This window comes from Thamnophis elegans, chromosome 4 (assembly GCF_009769535.1).
Source record: "Thamnophis elegans isolate rThaEle1 chromosome 4, rThaEle1.pri, whole genome shotgun sequence".
NCBI lineage: Eukaryota > Metazoa > Chordata > Lepidosauria > Squamata > Colubridae > Thamnophis > Thamnophis elegans.
Genome location: NC_045544.1, coordinates 108251988 through 108273040, shown reverse-complemented (window position 1 = coordinate 108273040; position 21053 = coordinate 108251988). Strand labels below are relative to the sequence as shown.

At 36.6% G+C, this 21053-nt stretch overlaps 1 protein-coding gene across 1 annotated transcript in view; it reads right to left on the bottom strand.

Annotated features, from left to right (window-relative positions):
* REL (REL proto-oncogene, NF-kB subunit) overlaps positions 1-19020 on the bottom strand; it is a 49027-nt gene extending 30007 nt beyond the window's left edge. The window contains exons 1-3 of the mRNA XM_032214839.1: positions 18824-19020; positions 8304-8446; positions 4212-4360 (exon numbers count right to left, since the gene is read on the bottom strand). Of these exons, the coding sequence (XP_032070730.1) occupies positions 4212-4360; positions 8304-8446; positions 18824-18830 (299 nt within the window). The 5' untranslated portion in view covers positions 18831-19020. The remainder of the gene's footprint in view (positions 1-4211; positions 4361-8303; positions 8447-18823) is intronic.
* Between the last annotated feature and the right edge of the window lie 2033 nt (positions 19021-21053).

The following is a 21053-nucleotide window of genomic DNA, read 5'->3' as shown; positions in this document are numbered from 1 at the left end:
TGACTGATTGAGACCGAATCCAATAGTCCATTGTCTGAAACTGCAGTGAGCAAAACGGCTTCTTAATAGATATGTAGTGAATTACGTCATAAAATTCTTCAATCCCTAAGATCTATATTGCGTGCATATTTGCTTAGGAGGAAGTTCCCCAGAGTTTGGTGAAACATTTTGTTCTAAAATAAGTAGGCATAGGATTGCAGTTCTGGATTTTAGATACCTCCCTCACTTTCAGAGGAAACAGGAACATTATCATAATAGGTTGAAAGAGGTATGATATTGTAGATATTCCCAGAGAGGGAAGTATCTTTCTTCTCTAAGTTTCTAACGGAGTGTAGCTGTTCATTTATCACCAAGTTAAAGAAAAAAAACCCACAGACAATTAGTTCAAATTTGTTTTTTTTTTCTGACAGAGGGGGAGGAGTGATTCTGAATCATGTAATTATGAGAAAAAATTACTATGGCCAGGTTACTTGTCTGGTGAGATTCTGAAAACTAGCGACAATAGCATCAGCTTCCTAATTTGCATGTAATGGTATCAGATCACAAGGCAGCTTGAAGGGACTCTCCCCACCTACTTCAGCAACCTGATTCTTTCCCACATGGAAAACCCATGACATCACTCCAGCCCAGGGAAGATGCAAAATAGGAATTAATACCAGATAATTGCTACATGAGAAATCAGAACAGATTAAAGAAGAGTCAAAATCTTGCTCGCCACCTATCCAAGTGTTGATATTCCTGAGGATCGGTAATTGCCATATTACCTGGAGATAGAGCAAAAGAAGCCTCTTAGAGCAAAAGATTTATGAATCTCTGAATGATTAATCTATCAGAAGAGAGAATCCCACAATAGACAAATATGCAACCTTTCCCATACTCCAAATCTACACTTGTAAACTCAGAAACAAATCCCAGGTTGTTCAACTCTAGAAGTGTGATTTCAATTGTGCTTTAGTGTGCCACAAGTTTCCACACTGTAGAAATCATTTCATCCCATGTAAATTTGTACACGAAGGGGAAAAAAAAGTAAAAACCACTCATGATATTTGTGATGTCTCTGAGCAAAACTTTTTATGAATGACACATGTGAGTAAACATTTAGAACAGCAGTCATTTGGCAATGAAGTCATCTGTGATACTGCTTGCAAGTGAAAAATTCCCAATCTCAGTTAAACCTTTCAGTTCAGCCAGTTTTTCTTTTAAATGACAGCAATTTCATAATATAATTTCTCTCTGAACTACTTTGTGTTGAATAATGTTGACTTTCAGAAAGCAGCTGAATTAGGAAGAAGGGTATTCCACAAAAACCATGGAAGTAATAAATCTATAATCTCCTTCGGCAAGGAAGGACTTGGTGAATCAGAGAAAGGTAGGGAGCACTGGACCAGCACAAATGCATTTAAGTCTTCAAATGCAGTTCAATTACATCTAAAAAGCATGCAGGAGTGTAAGGATGTCCTTTGGGGGCCTTTATGTGGCCTTTGAAAAGACATGGGTGAGATACATAGTGCCAGAAGACTAGAGAAAGAAAAAAAGATTAAAAAAAAGAAGAACCAAGAAACTAGAGATGGGTGATTTTCATATTAATAGCACTAGCAATGGCACTTAGACTTATATTCCACTTCACAGTGCTTCATAGCCCCCTCTAAGCGGTTTACAGAGTCAGCATATTGCCCCCAACAATTTGGATCCTCATTTTACCAACCTCGGAAGGATGAAAGGCTGAGTCAACCTTGAGCCTGGTGAGAATTGAATTTCCAAACTGCTGGCAGCCGGCAGTCAGCAGAAGTAGCCTGCAGTGCTGCATTCTAACCACTGTACTACCATGGCTCATGCTTGGCAAAACTCTGGAGATGATCATTAAACAGTCAGTTTGTGAACATGTAGAAAAGAATCCATTGTTTAACTGGTTGACCAATGATATCTAATAAATGTACTGTATGTCAATGATTCTGCATCAAGATTGAAGGCAGTAACAATGCCATACCACTGGGCTGCATTCTACACAGAAGGCCCCACATTGTTCATATTTATCAGTCCCTTGGATGAGGGGTTTAAAAACACAATTATCAAGTTTTCAGACAGTACAAAAGCAGGAGGAAAAGTTAACACCTTAGAAAAAGTATTAGTATTCAGGAAGATCATGATGAACTGAAAAACTGAGGGGAAGCCAACAAGCTTCAACAGGAGAAATATGAAGTCCTTCATTTGGATAAGAAATTCTAAAACATGAGTAGACAAACTTACGTAGCAACTATATATGACAGAAAGTTCTGAGTATCTTAGTGGATCACAAGCAGGATATTGAACAGTGTGATGCACCTGAGAAAAAGTGAATGCAACTCAAGATAACATCAACAGAAATACAGAGTCATTAATTCTAATTGGCATTGGTCAGACCAACCTACAATATTTTATCCAGTATCCAGCTGGGCACCTTTATGAAGGGCACTGGCAAACTGGAGCATGTCCAAAGGATAGCAACTAAGATAATAACAGGCCTAGAGTTAAAAACAAAACAAAACCCTGATGAGGAATAGTTGGAGGCATTGAATGTTTATCCTGAAGAAGAGAAAATCATGGGGAGACAGCTGCTTTCAAGTATTTGAAGGGCTGCCAAACAGAAGACAAGAAAAAGTGAGTTTAAATGAGAAGGAAGCATATTTCATTTGGGCTTTAGAAATAATTTTCTAATGAGAAATTTTCAGCACTGGAACATGTTGCCTCAGAAGATAGTAGAATTGCTTTTTCTGTAAGTTTAAGCATGGATAGCCATGAAGTAGAAACAATGCAGTAGTGGATTACAGTACTGGCCACGGGTTAGTCGCCTGGCTAGTACTTATCTCCAAGATCTCTTCTAATCCTTCCAATCTATTATTAGTCCTTCAGCTTTTGAGGAATAAGCTTTCTTCACTGTTCTCTTTTCCTGTTATGAGGAAGAACATCAAATGTTGCTATTTCAGATGCACTTGGCAACCTGGGTTGATGTTGAGAGCCGAGGTCTCCAACCTTGGCAACTTTAAGCTTTGCTGGCTGGGGAATTCTGGGAGTTGAACTCTGCCAGGCTTAAAGTTGCCAAGGTAGGAGACCCTTGGTTTAGAGTATACCTTCCTTTCTACATTTCTCTACTGGGGAGGGGCAGGAGGGAGCGAAATAGAAGCCTATTCTTACAGCAGTCTTCAAATATATTGCTTTTTTTCCTGCTCTGGCAGTAGGAGTACTCTTCCAAGTATGTTGAGGCTAGAGGTGTCCTTCTCATTAAGCACAGGAATATAAAGAAGATTGAGAAGGAGCAACACAAGGAAGGAAGGCCACCAGTCATGTGGGGATGTACATCAGCCTGGGTGATCTCAAGGCTGGAAGCTTCTTACACTGGGCAAAAATATTGGAAAAGGTTTTCCTCTGGAATAAATTTAATTTTTTAAAAAGCTGATTGCAATTGGGGATCTCAATGTCTACTTTAGTATATTAGTTTTCAAACAACACCAACTCCGTGGTTCCAGTGTCTGTACTCTTTCTCTTACGTGAAATCAAACATATTTAAATTTCATAAGAAAATACTATATCATATATAAATATCATAAGAAAACAGATCTTTCAGGCGGGATATTTCAGACTTTGCATATAAGTACAACCAAAATATACAAATTGGCCTCAGCACTTTCTAACTGTTCACTGCTCACTCAGCTGCTACTTTTTCAGCTGGGGATAGTATAATAAAGAACTTTGTAACTGGTACCCAAGACGGAGGCCTATTTTAAGTCTGCCATACTCTGGGATGTTTGTTAATTTTCCCCATCTGGAGAAGTAGAAAGTACTGGTAATTAAATAAACATCTATTAAGAAGTCAAGGAAAGAAAAGGGCTGCAATACTTCAACTAGTATCCAGGTCCCCATGGATAGCCTTACTTAAAACAGGGCTACAAAAAGTGAGTTCCACCAGCATCCTTTCTGCACTCCTCAGAACAGTAGAATAAATTTTTTGCATGTTTTAAAACATTCTCTGAGTTTTTGGAGTGAGTTCGAAAATAATATGGGCATCCCCTATGCCTTGAAGAAAGTTGAAGCTTGTAGCTCACTTTCCAAATGGATATTGGTCTTGCCTATCATTATGGGACCACTCAACATAACATGTAAGAATCTGCAACAATAAACTGAAAAAAAATATTAGTTCTGTTTCATATCACATATAACAACACCCACTTACTTACCTCAAAACTCTACGCTCAGGTCCAAATTCAGCTTCATAGTAACCGTTTTCACAATCCTTTCCAACCAACTGATGAGGATGCGGCCTATAGGGTTCATTCTTAGTTACCAATGTTATTCTGATTTTTACTTTCCCAAAGTAGTTCAAGATCTAAAAAGAAATGAAACACAAAGCATAAGTATAACGATAGAATTAAGCTCCTAGATCAGTGTTTCTCAACCTTGGCAACTTAAAGATGTCCGGACTTCAACTCTCAGAATTCCCCAGCCAGCATTCGCTGGCTGGGGAATTCTGGGAGTTGAAGTCCAGACATCTTCAAGTTGCCAAGGTTGAGAAACACTGTCCTAGATTGAAAGGTTATAAATCGCAAACTTTCTCAGAACCCTTCTGGGTCTATACACCCTAGCTTTGCTTAGTTAATTCTTGTGGCCACCACTTATTTTGATAACCTTCTTGCTAATGATGGTTCAAAAGAAGCACAAAACTTCCACAGATATAAAAGATAAAAAAATTGAAATAAATTCTAGAGTGTCAACTCCTAACTTTGTAACTTTGAATGATATGGATTCTGAAATAAGTGTCCCATTCTTTATGGGGAGATAGATCATTCAATCTCACAAGAGAGAAAGAAAATCTAGCTTAAAATGAAAAGAAATAATGTAACAATTCTTATTTACTTTAAATAGTTACATTCAAAATTATAATAGTGGAACAGGTAAAAAATAAGGATTCTCAAATTACAGAAGTGGTTACAATAGAAAACTAGACAGAAAAATAAAAATATTCTGAACAGATTTCAAAATGATGTCGATCTGCTTTTATTTAGAAGTAAATATATGTTGTGAACAAATGGCAGTGTGCATAAAACATACAGGGACTGTGTTTGTGGAGAGCCAGTAATGACTGAGAGAAAATATGATAGGAGTTTGCAGATATATGAAGAGGTGTGACATACATTATCAACTCAGAATGCAAGATGTTAAGGACAGCAAAAGTACTGAATGGTGTTACAATTATCAAATGAAATAATGGATTCTCTTTATCTGGATGTGTTCCAATGAAACACTTTGACTAGGAATCCTGCACTGACCAAGAGATACAGTGACACGTAACACTTTAATGACCTGTTCCAATTCTACGATTCTAAGATCTTCCACGTTTTCCAAAATTCTACAACCTTGTAGTTTCAATGTTAAATCAAACAATGTAGCTTGCTTAATTTCTTTTTCTTTTTTGTAAAAGTTTATTATTATTTTTAGCTTGGTTAATTTCATTTTAATCAGTCCTTATGTTTTACAATGAAATGTTCTGTGTGAACCCAGGGTGCTTTATTCAATAAAACATAGTTTAGTGTGTTTCCTATCTTATTTAATCAATTAATACACCACATAACTCATATACAGAAGACAGTCCCATTTAAATTAGTAGAGCTTACTCCCAGGCAAGTGGATATAGAATTAGAGTCTGAAGATATAATCCTAAACTCACTTATCTGAGGATAAGATTTACTCAACTGCATGAGGTAAAAACCTATCAGGGAAGCATCAAATGTACATGTTTTAATGCAGGAAATTCTTGGCTTCAATCTCTGATGGCTTTAGTAGAACGAAACTGAACAATAGGTAGATATTATCTCTGTGACTTTTCTTTGCCTAAAACTCTTAAGAGACAGGTCCAAACTGGCTGCAGATTTTTTTTAGAATTATGTGTATTTTTAAAATTAACTTTATTAAATTTAAAAGTCATATAAACTACAAAATAACAAAAGGCGAAAAACTGGGGGGAAAAGGATCAAAAGGGGGTGAATTAAAAAGTGACAAAAAGAAAGGTTGACTTCCAACTTTCTTCAGTACAAGTACAAAAATATAGTAATCTCTTGCAGTAAAGTAACATAAAATAATATTAAAATATATAAATTAAAAACAATAAAATAATATTAAAATTATGTACATAATTATGTAAAATTATGCACAACACTTGTATAATTATAACAAATCTAATTATCAAATCATAAAATCAAAACTTCAATTTTATCTTTTTCAAGGAAGAAATCCAAAAGGGGTCTCCAAACAGAAATAAAACTAGATAGGATTTTGTCTTAGATCAAAGTAGTAAGTTTTGCCATCTTTGCTAATTCCTTCTAAAAATCTTGGCTTTTCCATTGTTCAGTGTTCCTCTTTTTTGTAAATGAAGCACCCAATGATTATTGCGATAAACATGGTTTTTCTCCTGAGAGTTATGCTCTTTATTTTGGCAAAATTCCATCAGACAAAGATCAGAATTTCTTCCTGACTCAGTTATCTGATAAACTGAGATTATTGGAAAATATGTGATACAACCTGTACAGTGGCATTCTCCAACCAAGGCAACACCTAAATACCTTCCCAGCATTCCCCACCTTGCCTAGCTAGAAGTAGCTGAATTATGGACAGTAAAGTCAGTGGTGGGATTCAAATAATTTAACAACCGGTTCTCTGCCCTAATGATTTCTTCCAACAACCAGTTCACCAAACTGCTCAGAAAGTTAACAACTGGTTCTCCCAAAGTGGTGCGAACTGGCTGAATCCCACCACTGATAAAGTCCACTTAACCTAGAGGATCCTAGATAAGAGAAGGGTGCTGTACAAATCATTACAAATATTATGGCTACAGACATAGCCCAGGTGCGACTAGAATGGACCTTGTTTCTCCATTTTATTTTTCTGCTGGTGAGATCCAGGAATGGACAAGGATTGCTAGTTGGAGGGTAGCCTAAGAGCAATAGTATGGAAGCTGGCTAATCAGGACTTTCATCAGAAATTCAAATCTTTCTGAATGATTTTTTTTCCCTTCCAGTCAAAGCTATGAAACATTCTGATGTTTAGGTTAAATGACAGTGATTTTCCTTCCTTGATATACCTATAAGGAAATAAAGAAATAATCCTGAAACTATGCCAACATCCTGACTGGCAATTGTTGGCACTGCTAGACTTTTCCCTCTATCTCTGATGCGTGGTTCTTGGATTTTTGTATTCACCTACTGAGATAAACGATTCTATATACTATTTTAATTTAAGAGAGAGAGAGTGGATTTGTCAATCCTTTTCTAGGTTTGCTTCAAAAGGCTCACTGTAATCTTTAAATCCTCAGTCTCAAAGCAGTATACCTAAAGGATAATTCTTCTTTCTTATTGAGCTCATGCACAACAAGAATCATAATGAAAATTCTGGTTTATTTTAGTTATCTGTGGTAGCGCTGTCGTTATAATGCAGTATTGCAGCTAATTCTGCTGACTGTCAGGAGTTTGACTCAACCTTCCACCCTTCTGTGGTCGGTAAAATGAGGGTCCAAATTGTTGAGGGCAATATGTTGACTCTAAACTACTTAGAGAGAGCAGTAAAGCACTATGAAGCAATATATAAGTGCTATCCCTATTGCTATTATTTATTTAGTTAGTTATTATTATTATTATTATTATTATTATTATTATTATTATTATTATTACTTGTAGGGTGCCTATCCCTTGAAATGGTGCAATATTTCTCAACTTTGACAACTTTAAGAAGTGTGGACTTCAATTTCCCAGCTAACTCCACACGTTAGCTGGGGAATTCTAGGAATTGAAGACCACACCTATTAAAGTTGTCCAATACATGGACTAGTGTGTGGTGTGACCATGATTTATTCAATAAATTATGGTTAAACAAATCATGACTTACCACAATTTACATGGCCATAGTCCTGCACTCAGAGAATTTTCTATCCCTGCAGAACTGCAATGCTTTCTACTTTTGTTAAGTTGTAAAAAAGCTACAGAATAGTCCCTTTACAACAAGCTTTTTTTCAATACCATTCTGAGGGTCGCCTTTTTAAGGTAGCCTTTTCCAATATTATTTGTATTTATGGGATTGTTACATAATTTGAATTTCAGAACAAATGAGAAATCAAATTTAATCTTCCCAGCACCTTTCCAACAAATTTTTCCTGAAGAAATAGGATCTTAAACAATGTACTATATTGTACAATCCTTGCCTTTTGAGCAAAACAGTCCCAATTCCCAATTTTAAAAAAATGGGGTGGGTGAAAGAGCAAGCTGACACAGTAATATGTATACCTGTATAGATGGGAACGTCCTGTTGATATCAGTACTATGTTCACCTGGAATACTGCCTGCCGATCTTCCTTCACATTTGTATCGAAAACGCATCCCTCTCTGTCTAGGTTGCTCATGTATTTCAATATATGGCTCATGACCACCTTTAAAAGGAAAGAAACAATTATAAACATATAATTTAAAACATGTGTTATGCAATTAAATGACAGCTGGAAACTGGCTTTTAAAAGTGAAGGTGACACAGCTAATCTGGAAATCGGATAAGAAAAGTCATGTGAAATGTTCACATGTCTCTGGAGATTCTCAGTCATCGAGGTCATGGTTGTCCTGTCCCAAAGATGCTTTTTCAAAAGGCAAGTGGACTTCTTTGTTTTTTATTCTTTGCTTGAAGATGATCCAAAAAGTTTATTCAGTATATTCTGCATGGGATATAAATTCTTCCCTCTCCACTATTCAGTCAGAACTGAAGAAGTTTCTTGGATGAGAAGCGAAATGTCGTCAAGCAAAAAACAAAAAAAGGCCAGTTGCCTTTTGAAAAAATACCTTTGGGATAAAACATTCACAGTTTCTATTGATGTTAGTTTATCAGCTCTAGCTGCATTGCTCATAAAACTTCCTTTCTGGATTCTGTGGCAAAAATGGCATTATTACTGGGAAAAACTGAAACAAAATTCTGCTGGTTATTTTATGACCTCAGTTGAAGGTAAATTACTCTGCTGTACAAAGCTTCAAATGCTTAACTCAAGATATCATAACAACACTGATTCCTGTACTGTCTTTCTTGTACTCTTGAGACTCATCCATATAGTATAGGCACCCTATCTGTGCTATGAGACAGCTTGTTTATTATTTCTTGAATAGAATAGAATAACAGAGTTGGAAGGGACCTTGGAGATCTTCTAGTCCAACCCCTTGCTTAGGCAGGAAACCCTAAACCACTTCAGACAAATGGTTATCCAACAACTCCTTAAAAATTTCCAGTGTTGGAGCATTTACAACTTTTAGAGGTAAGTTGTTCCACTGATTAATTGTTCTAATTGTCAGGAAATTTCTCCTTAGTTCTAGGTTGCTTCTACATGTCCTAAGAAAATGTCATCACATTGCAAGCCTACTATTGAGGCAAGTTGAAGTCAGATCCAGTTGATCAAGCAGAAAAAAATGTGTTTTTCTGAAAAACACGAGAAAATCTCCTATATGAACATTCTGCTATATCTTTGGAGGGTCAATAATTTGTTGAGCTCCAATGGGTCCTTGAAGGCCATTCTCTTCCATTGGGCTGAATGACTCCACATTTATATATCTCCTGATACTGTTGTTCTCTTTTTAAATTCTACTCTTTGTTGAAAAAAAAATTGGTTACATTTATCTTCACCAAGGCTCAAGTTTGGAAAAATATTTTCAAAGCCCAAGGTCAAGCATGCAAGATCTGTATGCACAGATTACGAGTTCGTGCACAGATAGTCTGTATTTTAGCATTAATTCCACATTGTGAATCCCCAGCATATGTCTGCAAGAGGAACAATTTTCAACTAGAGAGAAAACAGATTCCAAGTTAGCTTATGCAGCTATCTCATACTGAACTAAATACTAATCTTTAATTATGTTTTCCTAGTTTACTGGTAACATTAATTAACCAAATTGCTGTGGGGCCTTCTGAATAGATTATACTAGATTGTACTTGCCAGCTTCAGCCTATTTAGACCAATTTTGTACACTGAGCAGAAATCAGCACTAATTAACTAGCAGGAATAAAGGGGAAAACCCAAGTTTGATGGATCTCATGTTGCCTTTTCCCTGAAACCTCAAAGGCTATCAACTAGAATTAGCTTTCAGTAGACTTAGAAATAAAGACCTGTGTTTTACCAAATACATCTCTAGCATTGTCATTCATGGTTTATTTAAGGAGCCATAAATGTGGTTTATAGAATAAACCTAACTACGGTAAGTGATGCCAGATTAAGCATGCAGACCACTTTATGGCTTAGCACACAAAAGCTCTATCATACTTTCAACAGAGCATTTTCATACTCTCTACATGCTCTTTATTACATAATAGATTTAGAAACGGCATTCTCACAATTCGTTTATTTGCTCTCTTTCCACTCCTCTCCTAAGTCTTTCTTCTTGGAATACTGCATCCAGTTTTGGTCACCACAATATGAAAAGATATTTAGACTTTGGAAAGAGGGCAGAGAAGAGCAACAAGGATGACTAGAGGGCTGGACGCTAAAACATATGAAGAACCCAAGAATTGGGTCTGACAAGAAGGACCAAGGGTGACATGATAACAGTGTTCCAATGTTTGAAGGACTGTCACAGAGATGAGGCAGTCAAACTATTTTCAAAAGTACCTGATGGCAAGGCAAGAAACCATGGCTGGAAACTAATCAAGGAGAGAAGCAACCTAGAACTAATTAAACAGTGGAAGTGTTTGGCTTCAAAAGTTGTGAGTGTGTCATCACTGGAGACTTTTAAGAAGATACTGGGCAGCCATTTGTCTGAAATGGTATAAGGTCTTCTGCTAGAGCAGAGCTTGGACTAGATAACTTCCAAGGTCCCTCCCAACTCTGTTGTTCTATGTTCTTCTTGTCTACTGTAAAATAGCTTGGGACTTGTATCACCGTTCTACAATTAACACCAAAATTCAGATTACAATATTGCTATTGTTTTCTTCTGCATACATTTATACAACACAGCACTTGAGTTGTAATGATTATGATAATACAGTATGGAATCCAGGTCAAGGAATGTTTATGAAAGTGTCTCTTAAACATGTTTATTTTTACATTGTCCTAACACTAAACCCAGTGCTATTTCAGAGCCTTTTGCTTCATTCTGAATTTGATCATTTACAGGGAGAAGATTAATTGGAAACATACCGTACATATGCATTCAACTAGGAAATTAGAAATTGTCCCCAATTTATAAAAATATGAGGTCCCATTACAGCTTTGTTTCAGAGGTTCAAGTTGAAAATACAGGTTGTCCTCAACTTAGTGACCATTCAAACATATGATGGCCCTTAAAAAAGTGAATTATGGCTGTTGCAGAATTCCTACAGTCATGTGGTTAAAAAAAATTCAGGTGTGCATTTGCAATAGTTGTAGCGTCCCAGAATCATGTGATTGTCATGTGTGACATTCCCAAAGCAAAGTCAGTAGATGTAGCTACTTTCCCTAATAAAAATATTTTTATTAGGTATAATTTCAGAAAGTTTTGATAAAGGGACTACCGGTATATACTTAATGCTACATGTATTAACAGCAGCAAGAATTGTATTTGCACAATATTGGAAAAATGAGAACACCCCACCAGATGAAAACATAATTCGGAAAATATTGGACTGTGCAGAGATGGATAGATTGACATTGAAAATAATAGATAAAGGAGTAAAGTAAAATATGAATGTTGTTTATAATTATAAGCATGCTATTACAATTAATATGATCATAAATAAGCTAATGTAAATATAAATATGGTTGTAATTATTATGGGTATTATCATTATTACTATCAGTATGTTATTTTCCCCCTTCTTTTGTAAAACAAAATGCTCAGACAATACACTGTCTTCAAAATATTTATATATAAATAAAAAGCTTGACTAAAAAAAAGAAGCTACTTTCACTTAAAACAGCATGATTAACTTAATGACTAGCAAAATAGTTATACAATTGAGCATAGCTCACTTAAAACTGCATCACTTAACAGCAGAAATTCTGGTCTCAATTATGATCATGACTACCTGTGCATTGTCTACTAGGAGATCGTGGGACTCACTTACTTGAATAAGGAGATTCAACATGAAACTATTTATTGAACAACTTCACAGGTCTGATTTCATTTTTGGATTTCTTTTACAATAATTTTTTAAGTAATACCAAAATGGTACAGCTGCCAGGCTGCAACGAAATATGCTAAGTAATGTTTGGTGATAGATTCCTAAACATATGTACGCTTATTTTACTGAGAGCTCAAAATTAATCTTTTAATATTAAGCTCCGGAGATACAAAACTCCATATATGAATGTACTGATATATGTTTATATAAATAAGTGGTTTACACCAGTGGTGGGTTCCGGAAGGTACGCCCCGGTACAGGGTAACGGTGCCTACTGGGAGCAGCAGACACCATACCAGAATGGTGCTTTGGAGTCCCAGCTGATAGGGAGGGAATGGAGATTTTGCAGTAACCTTCCCCACCAAGCCATGCTCACCAAGCCACACCCACAGAACCAGTAGTAAAAAATTTTGAATCCCACCACTGACAATACTGAGCTAAATGGAGAAATTGTTTAGGTTTAGGCTAAGATAGTTTCCATTGCTCCCCAGCTCATTAAAAAGAGTACTATCGTTTCCTAGACTTAAGAAGATTCTACGACAGAAATGGGAAGTAATGACCTCACTGATGCTTACAGTGTCTTATATTCAAACTTTAGATTCAAACTAGCATTAGCAATTTCAAAAACTCTTGATCAAGTTTAACAATCTAACAAGCAACTAAATCCTTTTGTACAAGTTATTGAGCATAAACAGAAAAAAAATGTTGCCATGCCCACTTTGGATCGTGCTGTCTTTCATCTGCATATGATTTGCATACGTTAACATTTGACTCCAAAAGATACGTGGTCCTTCACAGGAAAAAAAAATTCTTCAAAAATTCAAAATATGTGATGTAATAACTTAGTTGCCCATTTAAAAAACAGATTAGTCATGTTTTAAACATTCTGAATTGCTCAGGCTGGAATGACAGTTCTTTTCTACAGAAGTACATTGGAAAATGTTCCCAATTCTCAATGTTCAGTTCTACTTTTCTATGTTCCTGAAAGGTATCGCACTGGACAAACCTTGTATCAAGTGTCAAAACATCAGTTCAAATGCCATATTAAGGGCAAAGGTGGATGTAATACATTTAAAAAGAAAAAGAAACCCCTCCCAAATCCTGGCTTTATGCATATGAAACTGGCTTCATAAGTATAGCCTAAGCCAGCATAGAATCAAGAGTCCTAGGAAAATTCATCATTTACTGCATACATAATTTTTGCTCTACACAAGCCAGTTCAAGACTACAGGTAGACCTCAACATACAACAGTTCATTTTAGTTACCATTTGAATTTAGAATGAGATTGAAAAATGGAATTTCTGACCATTTTTCACACTTATAAGTGTTGCAGCATCCCCACAGCCACATGATCAAAAATCAGATACTTGGGAACTGACTCATATTGATGATGTTTGCAGCGTCCTGGGGTCACGTGATCACCTTCTGTGATGTTCTGACCAGCAAAGTGAATGGGGAGGCCTCATTTACTTAACAACCGTGTTACTAACAACTTCAGTGTTTCACTTAACAACTGTGGCAAGGAAAGTTGTAAAACGGGGCAAAACTCACTTAACAAATGTTTTACTTAACAACAGAAATGTTGGGCTCAATTTGTGGTTGTAAGTCAAGGACTACCTCTATTTAGAGACAGGATAAGTTACCTTTATATGGGGATACAGTTGATGATGCCATCGGTTGAGCTAGGATATTTTCCCCCAAAACACAGGAAGGAAAGAAAGAAGGAAATTATTCCACCCAAAATAACTATTTTGATGCCAAACATCAATAATTTAAACTTCTGGACCTCTGAAATATTGTAGCTAGTAAACCTCTGCTTTAGAGTAGATTATTTAAAAGCAGTTCCCCAAATATTTATCTGTACATATTATTACATTGTGAGGGAAAGCTGCAGATGGTTTCTTTGTGTAATCCAACCAGAGTCAATGGATGCCATTATACATATAAACCTGCCCAAATAATTTCCTCAAGATACTCAAGTTAAACAAACAAACAACAAATAAGCAATTAAAGATGGTCATAAACTCACACTGTCATTAAAATTCCTTGAGACTTTAATGAGAAAAAAGTGTGAAACCATGTTTAAAAAAAGATTTGGCCATCCTGTGAGATTTCAGTGATTATTCAAATTTATATATAATTATTTTTATTTAGTACATGAACTACAGGCCTTCTACAGATTCTCACCAAATATCATTGCTTCGTTGACTATAAGCTGAGAATAACTAACCTCAATAATACCTATGTTATTTGTCTTTTGTATATACTTCTTATGCATTTGTCGTTCTTTTCCTCCTGATTCCAATAAAACGATGGCTTAATGCAATGTGTCAACCAAGCCTAAGACTCTTAGTATCCATATTACATAGTGTCACATTCACTATGTTGATCACAGAGCTCAATTAGTGATTTAAGGCCAGTCACTGTCACTCAACCCTACCTACCTCATATGGTTGCTAGGGGCAAAATCTGATTCTCAGATAGTTTGCTGAGCTCCCATAGAAAAGTCTGAATAAAAATAGAATAGATTAAAAAAATGTATAAAAGGCAGGAGAAAAGATATGCAGCTGCTGAAGACAGAAGGTACACCTGGGATTAAAATTAATGCAGTTGTACAGCTTCGCCTTGAAAGGAAATTGTACCTCTGGCTTCCAGGAAGTCTTGATATATACAAGGAAGGCATGACTGGGCTACCCAAAAGGCACCTGCTTGCCACAAAAGAAGTCAGGTGTTTTGGTGTTTGGTGTTTCTTCACATGCCAGTGAGTCTTTTATCTTTATTGACATTAGCCTGTAATTATCTCAATAGTCTTCTGCCTTCAGTGAGGCTTTCCTTTCATTCCTCAAACTAACAGACCCCTAGCCCATAACCTCAGGCCTAGAAGGGCCCATTTCTTTTCATGCATTGCCTTTGCCCAGGGAAATCCATGGTGCTCTACATATAAGATAAGATAACTTTATTGTCTTTTGTTTTTTACTGTGAGATTCATTAAAAATGAAATTCTGTTGCCTGCTCTCAAGTAAAAGTGTATACTCAAACACACACATATATAACACACATATACATATGCTACATACATACATAACTACATGTACCATACACAGACAGACACATATTCAATATGTATATGGATGGTGATGTGTGTGTATGTATATACACACACACACATACACACACACATCACCATCCATCCATCCATCCATCCATCCATCAACTATCTATATACACATATACATACACATACATACTATATATAAATAAAACACATCACTATCCATTTTGAATATGTAGTGGAAAGAGGAAACTTGAGAGTTCACAAGATTGATGCTATATGGAACAAAACTGTGACTGAATCTAGATGTTCTGCTTTGGATACCATAAAGCCTCCCAGAAGGTAACAAGCAACACAGATCGTCAAGAGGATGTATAGTGTCCCAGACAATCCTGCAGACCCTGCTCAGGCATCGCTTGTATCAGAGGTGGGTTGCTCCCAGTTCAGCCTAGATCAGCCGAATTGGTAGTAGCAGTGGCAGGAGGCTCCACCAACCCGCTTGGACACTTCTGTGCAGGAGTGCATGCGGGGCGCGCGCCCAAACCGATAGTAAACATTTTTTCAACCCACCACTGGCTCATATGCTATGTCCTGGGTAGAAGAAAATGAACTACCAATGATCTTTTCTGCCATCCCGATCACTCTCTGCACCCCCTTCCTGCCCGAAGCAGTAATGTTTCCAAACCAAACAGTAATGCAATATGACAGGATGCTCTCGATTAACCCTCTATAGAAAGTGGTAAGGACAGGGGAAGAAAGATAAACTTTTCTCATGTGACACAGAAAATGCAGGTGCTGCTGGGCCCACTTCACCAATGCCTCATTGTTGAGCGACCAAGCTAGCCTACTTGTTAGTTGCACACCCAGAAACTTGATGCTACTCACCACCTCCACAGGTGACTCATTAATACGTAGTGGTGTGTGGCTGTGCCTGCCTTTTCTGAAATCGACAATAATATCTTTAGTTTCTCTTACATTTAAAATGAGACTATTTTTGTTACATCAGTTCACTAAATCCACTATCTCCTTGCAGTAAGCATCCTTTTTTTTCAATAAATATAATTGAAAATGCACAATATATGGGTGGTGCCAGTAGTTTAATTTCAATATCAAGTGAAGACAGGGAAATTTGACCAATCTTTTAATTATAAAGAGGATTAGTAAATCATTGCACTATTTTATTGATCACATTCTTCCCATTAAGAGAACAAATATTAAATATTTAAATAAAGAAAACCATGTCACCAGCTTGGACAAAACAGGAAACTGTATTTAACTGAAACTTCCTTGTTTTTTGTTTGCTCAAGAAAAGAGAGAAGTAAAAGTGTGTAAGTGAAAGGTTCATTCATGGCTTTGTATATTAAGCAGAAATATAACAGTATAAATTTTCTCAGTGGGGTACATTTTATAATATCCTTGAAGTTATTATTTCATAGCAAACCCAAAATGTCTTGAAATCAACATTTCACTATACAAATAATGTCACAAAATGACGCTGGCAACAGAAATTTAAGATATTTCTGTGTTATGTGAAATTCTGAATGCAATGATGAAAAAGATATAAGGCTTAAATGTAGATTTTTTTAAAGCACCAAATCATATAGAATGAAATACTGTATAATGTATCTTTCATATGCAAAATATTATATTATACATTCAGAATTGTAAGAGGTAAAATTTTCTGAATAATGTTATATTTCTCTTCCAACAACTTCTATTTATTAGTGAAAATGGTACTGTACTACACATCACACCTACATTTTAATAAGTTAGAATGTAATAACTGATAACATGCCTAAATTCTAATGATCAACTATATAGAATAATTATAAAGTATTTTGTAACTTTCAAACAACTTTGAAGCCAGCAGAGCAGATAAAGAAAATTTGATGTAATTAATAATATTAAAAACACATTTCAAAATATGTCATTAATAGTTGCTTTCAGCAAAAAAAAAATGTTATAAGGATAAGGATTCAATACTGATAAATGAAAAAAAAATGATTTTAAGAAACAGGCACAGTTCACCCCTTAAAAACAAAATGAAGCCTAGCTACGGCTCTCCATTAGAAATTTAGATGGAAATCTTCTGTGCAATTTTCACCTCTGTTTAGAAAGAAATCATTACAGTCCTTAGGTGGAAATAAATCAACTTGCAATCAGTGATGGGTATTTGAACAAACATACAAAATTGAGATGAATTTTGTCTACTTTCTCAATCTTCACTCTCTCTCCTCCATATCTTAGGCTATCTTACAGATAATAGCGGGAATTCAAAAGGACAACAGCTGAAATCAAGCAGTAACTACTCGGAACCTCCATTGTTTGGAGGGCCCCGTTCAGATTTCAGTACCAAGAATAGACCAACACAGCAAGACAGTATTCAGCAAGTTTCCAAAATTGAATGACAGTAAGTGGTAGATCAATAAATACTCACTATAATTCTTTTTTTAAAGTCCTATATTAATTATGAATTAAGATAGTTGCTCTGTCTTTCCAATTCCTCTCTACCTCTTTTTTACATAGTTATCTAAGCACATTTGTTCACAGCTGTTCTTATTCAGAAAAGTTGAAGCTGTCAGTGAGAAAATGACTTTAATGCCTCAAAGTTACCTATTATAGTGGAGAAATAAAACTTCAGCTGTAAATCTGAAGTGCTCTAACAATGTAAATATCAAAACAAAATGAGTTTGTGAGACTTTAAAGACCAGCTTTTGACAAAATAAAGTTTTGCTATAATAGATCTGCACAAGGCTCTTTTTCACTGCTACAAAATAGAATGGGTCCTTCTCAGATAACAAACATCAACGACTTAATCACTACTATACTGATTCTAGTATAGTAGTAATTGATTGACTAATTGATGATAATTACTGTATATCTGTATCTTATTCTTTTGTTCCAAGCAGCTGAAAGTAACTTTTTAGCTTGCAAAAACCTACAAAGGGCAAAATAAAAATAGAACGTAGTATCTAAGGCAACACATTGCTCTAATGCCTCTAATTAACTAATTAATATGCTGCCCCTCTATAACAGCATAATACAAAGATTACAAGGTAATACAGAACATTTGAAAATTAAGGAAAAAACAAATAAAGACTAAAAAAAACAAGGAACTGGTGATATGGGTGTGGGGATTTCTCTTTAACCCCTGGGTCACCCCCAACATTGAGCACCCTGTGGAGGATTTTGTCCCTGTAATTTTGATTTTGTTTTGCCTGCATTGAGTGGTTTTTGGCCTCACACCATTAAGTTTTCTCCGGCTACTTTCACACCAGGAAAACATTCAAACGATTAATCTAACTATCCACCATCAGGTCTCCTAGGTGGGAAAAAGGGAAAGGATCAAGAAGTAAGCAAAGCATTTGTCAATACTCTACATAACCCTTGTATCCTATAAGCAAGCTTTCTCTCCAGCTGTGGTTTTCTGTCGCAACTACCCAGAAAGAAAATACTTTCTTTGGCCCCAGGGAGTCAAACCAAAGGAGGGACTGTTAATATATGAAGAGTCTTCGCGAGGCTCCTGCGCCTTGATCTCTTTTCAGCCAATCGCATCGAGCAAGCGGCGCGGGGTCGCCTTGCTGACCTCGATCCGAGAGAGCCCGACCGCGCGATACGAGCGCTTACCGGCCATGGTGGGACTTTCTCCCGCTGAGGCTGGTGGAGTCTACGGAGCTGCTTCTCGTTCAGGCGGCAGCCTCCGTCTTGCCTGTTCCGCGTCTGAGCGCTGCTTGGCTGCGTACGGCAGCTGGGATCTTCCTCTCTGCGCGCTTACTCGTTACTCTCAGGGAATTTCCCGAGACGTAGGCAAAACACTTCCCCGATGCCTGTCAGTGAAACAATTAGCTCCTAGTCCTATAACTTTCTTTGCTTAAATGTCAACGATGGGACCGCCTCCCGCCTCCTCTCGGTTTCCAAGCCTACCTGCATCTTAACTTTGGAGCTGCAAAAGCTTAACGTAAGGAGGCTGAGCTGTATCGATGGGGGAGGTTACACCAATCGCCAGATCGCGGCCTGCGCGCTCCTCCTTTTCGTGGGTGACGGGAGTTGCCTCACTGCAATTCGCACTCAAACCCACTGAGCTGTGGTCAGTGACCCTCGTTTTGCTCACTTCTCATCTTTTGAGCCTCCCTCCCTCTCAGGAAGAACGGGCAATGTGTCTTTGACTTGGTCAAACCTATACAAGAGAATGGTCAGACCTGGTTGGAACTTGGATGGGAGACTACCAGGAGACCCCAGGGCTGTGGGAAAAATATTCTCAGAAAATGGGAATGAGAATACCTTTCCTTCCTGTTGCAAGGTTAAGTGCAAGGACTATCTGTTAAATCACTAGACTAAGAGATTGAGTTGACTAAAAGGAAACCCTACTGCTACTTATTTTTTTCATTTACAAAACATAAAATATATGTTTTTAAAAAAATTGAAAAGAAAAAAAAAGGGAGAGTGCAAGAAATAAAAGAAAAAAAAGAAAAAAACTTCCAACTTTTGTTAATATAAATATTTGCCCTGAAATTCACTAGTGCACAGTATTTCCATAATCATAAACAGTTGTCAAATCCCAAAATAAAAAATTCATTTCTTTAAGTGATCATCATAAAGAAACAAAACTAGATAAAGTGTTTTCTTTAATCAAAGTAGTTAGTTTCGCCATCTCAGCCAATTTCATTAACTTCACAATAAGAGAAGTCACTGTTATCATACATAGATACAAAGTCCCATATTTTTTCTCAAGCTGCTTATCCATCAAACCTAAAAGAAAACTCTCTGGTTTCAATTGTACACTTGTTTTAATATTTCCCTAAATTAAAGCATTTTTCCGATCCCAATCATTCTTAGCTTTCTTACATGTTCTCCAAAGGTAATAAAAATTGGTACCTTTGGACAGATTACATTTCCAGCATGTATTTAACACACCACTCCGGCCCTATGGAACGATCTCCCCGTTGAGATCCAGACCCTTACTACCCTTCCGGCCTTCCTCAAGCCAAGGTGGCGCAGTGGTTAAATGCAGCACTGCAGGCTACTGCTAGATCAGCAGGTCAGCGGTTCAAATCTCACCGGCTCAGGGTTGACTCAGCCTTCCATCCTTCCGAGGTGGGTAAAATGAGGACCCAGATTGTTGGGGGCAATATGCTGACTCTCTGTAAACCGCTTAGAGAGGCCTGAAAGGCCTATGAAGCGGTATATAAGTCTACTGCTATTGCTATTGCTATTGCTCAAAGCAACAAGACCTGGCTGTTCCGGCAGGCCTGGGGCTGTTGAATTATCCAGCCCCATCCGAGGTTACGACTGTTGTTGAATTTTAAATTGCTGTTTTTTATTTTTATTTTTGTACCCCCTCCCCTTCTTATTATAAGCTGCCCTGAGTCTTCCGGGAATAGGGCGGCATACAAGCCAAATAAATCTAATCTAATCTAATCTATTCAATTTTGTCAATTTATAAGGTGTTAAATACCAATGATACATCATCTTATATAAATACCTTACTGCTACTTTTTTTAAAATAAAGTTTATTTATTTTTAATTTAAAACAAATACAGCATCCTATACATGCTATAGAAATGTATCAGTTGGTTACAAAAAGACTTTTGTGCATCTCTTCCACAGTCAACAAACATAATTCATATTAACGCAAGTATTTTAACTCAAATATTTATACATGTCACCATCATTATATCTCCATTTTCATTTGACTATAATTATTTAAGCGTTCTTCATCATAAAATATACCAAAATTTAATACATAACAACATACTGGCCTTTCAATTACTATTTCTAAAATCCTCCACTAACACTAAATCCTTATGTCCTATTCTAGTTAAACATCCATAATATTTAATAACAAAGTTTTCTAATC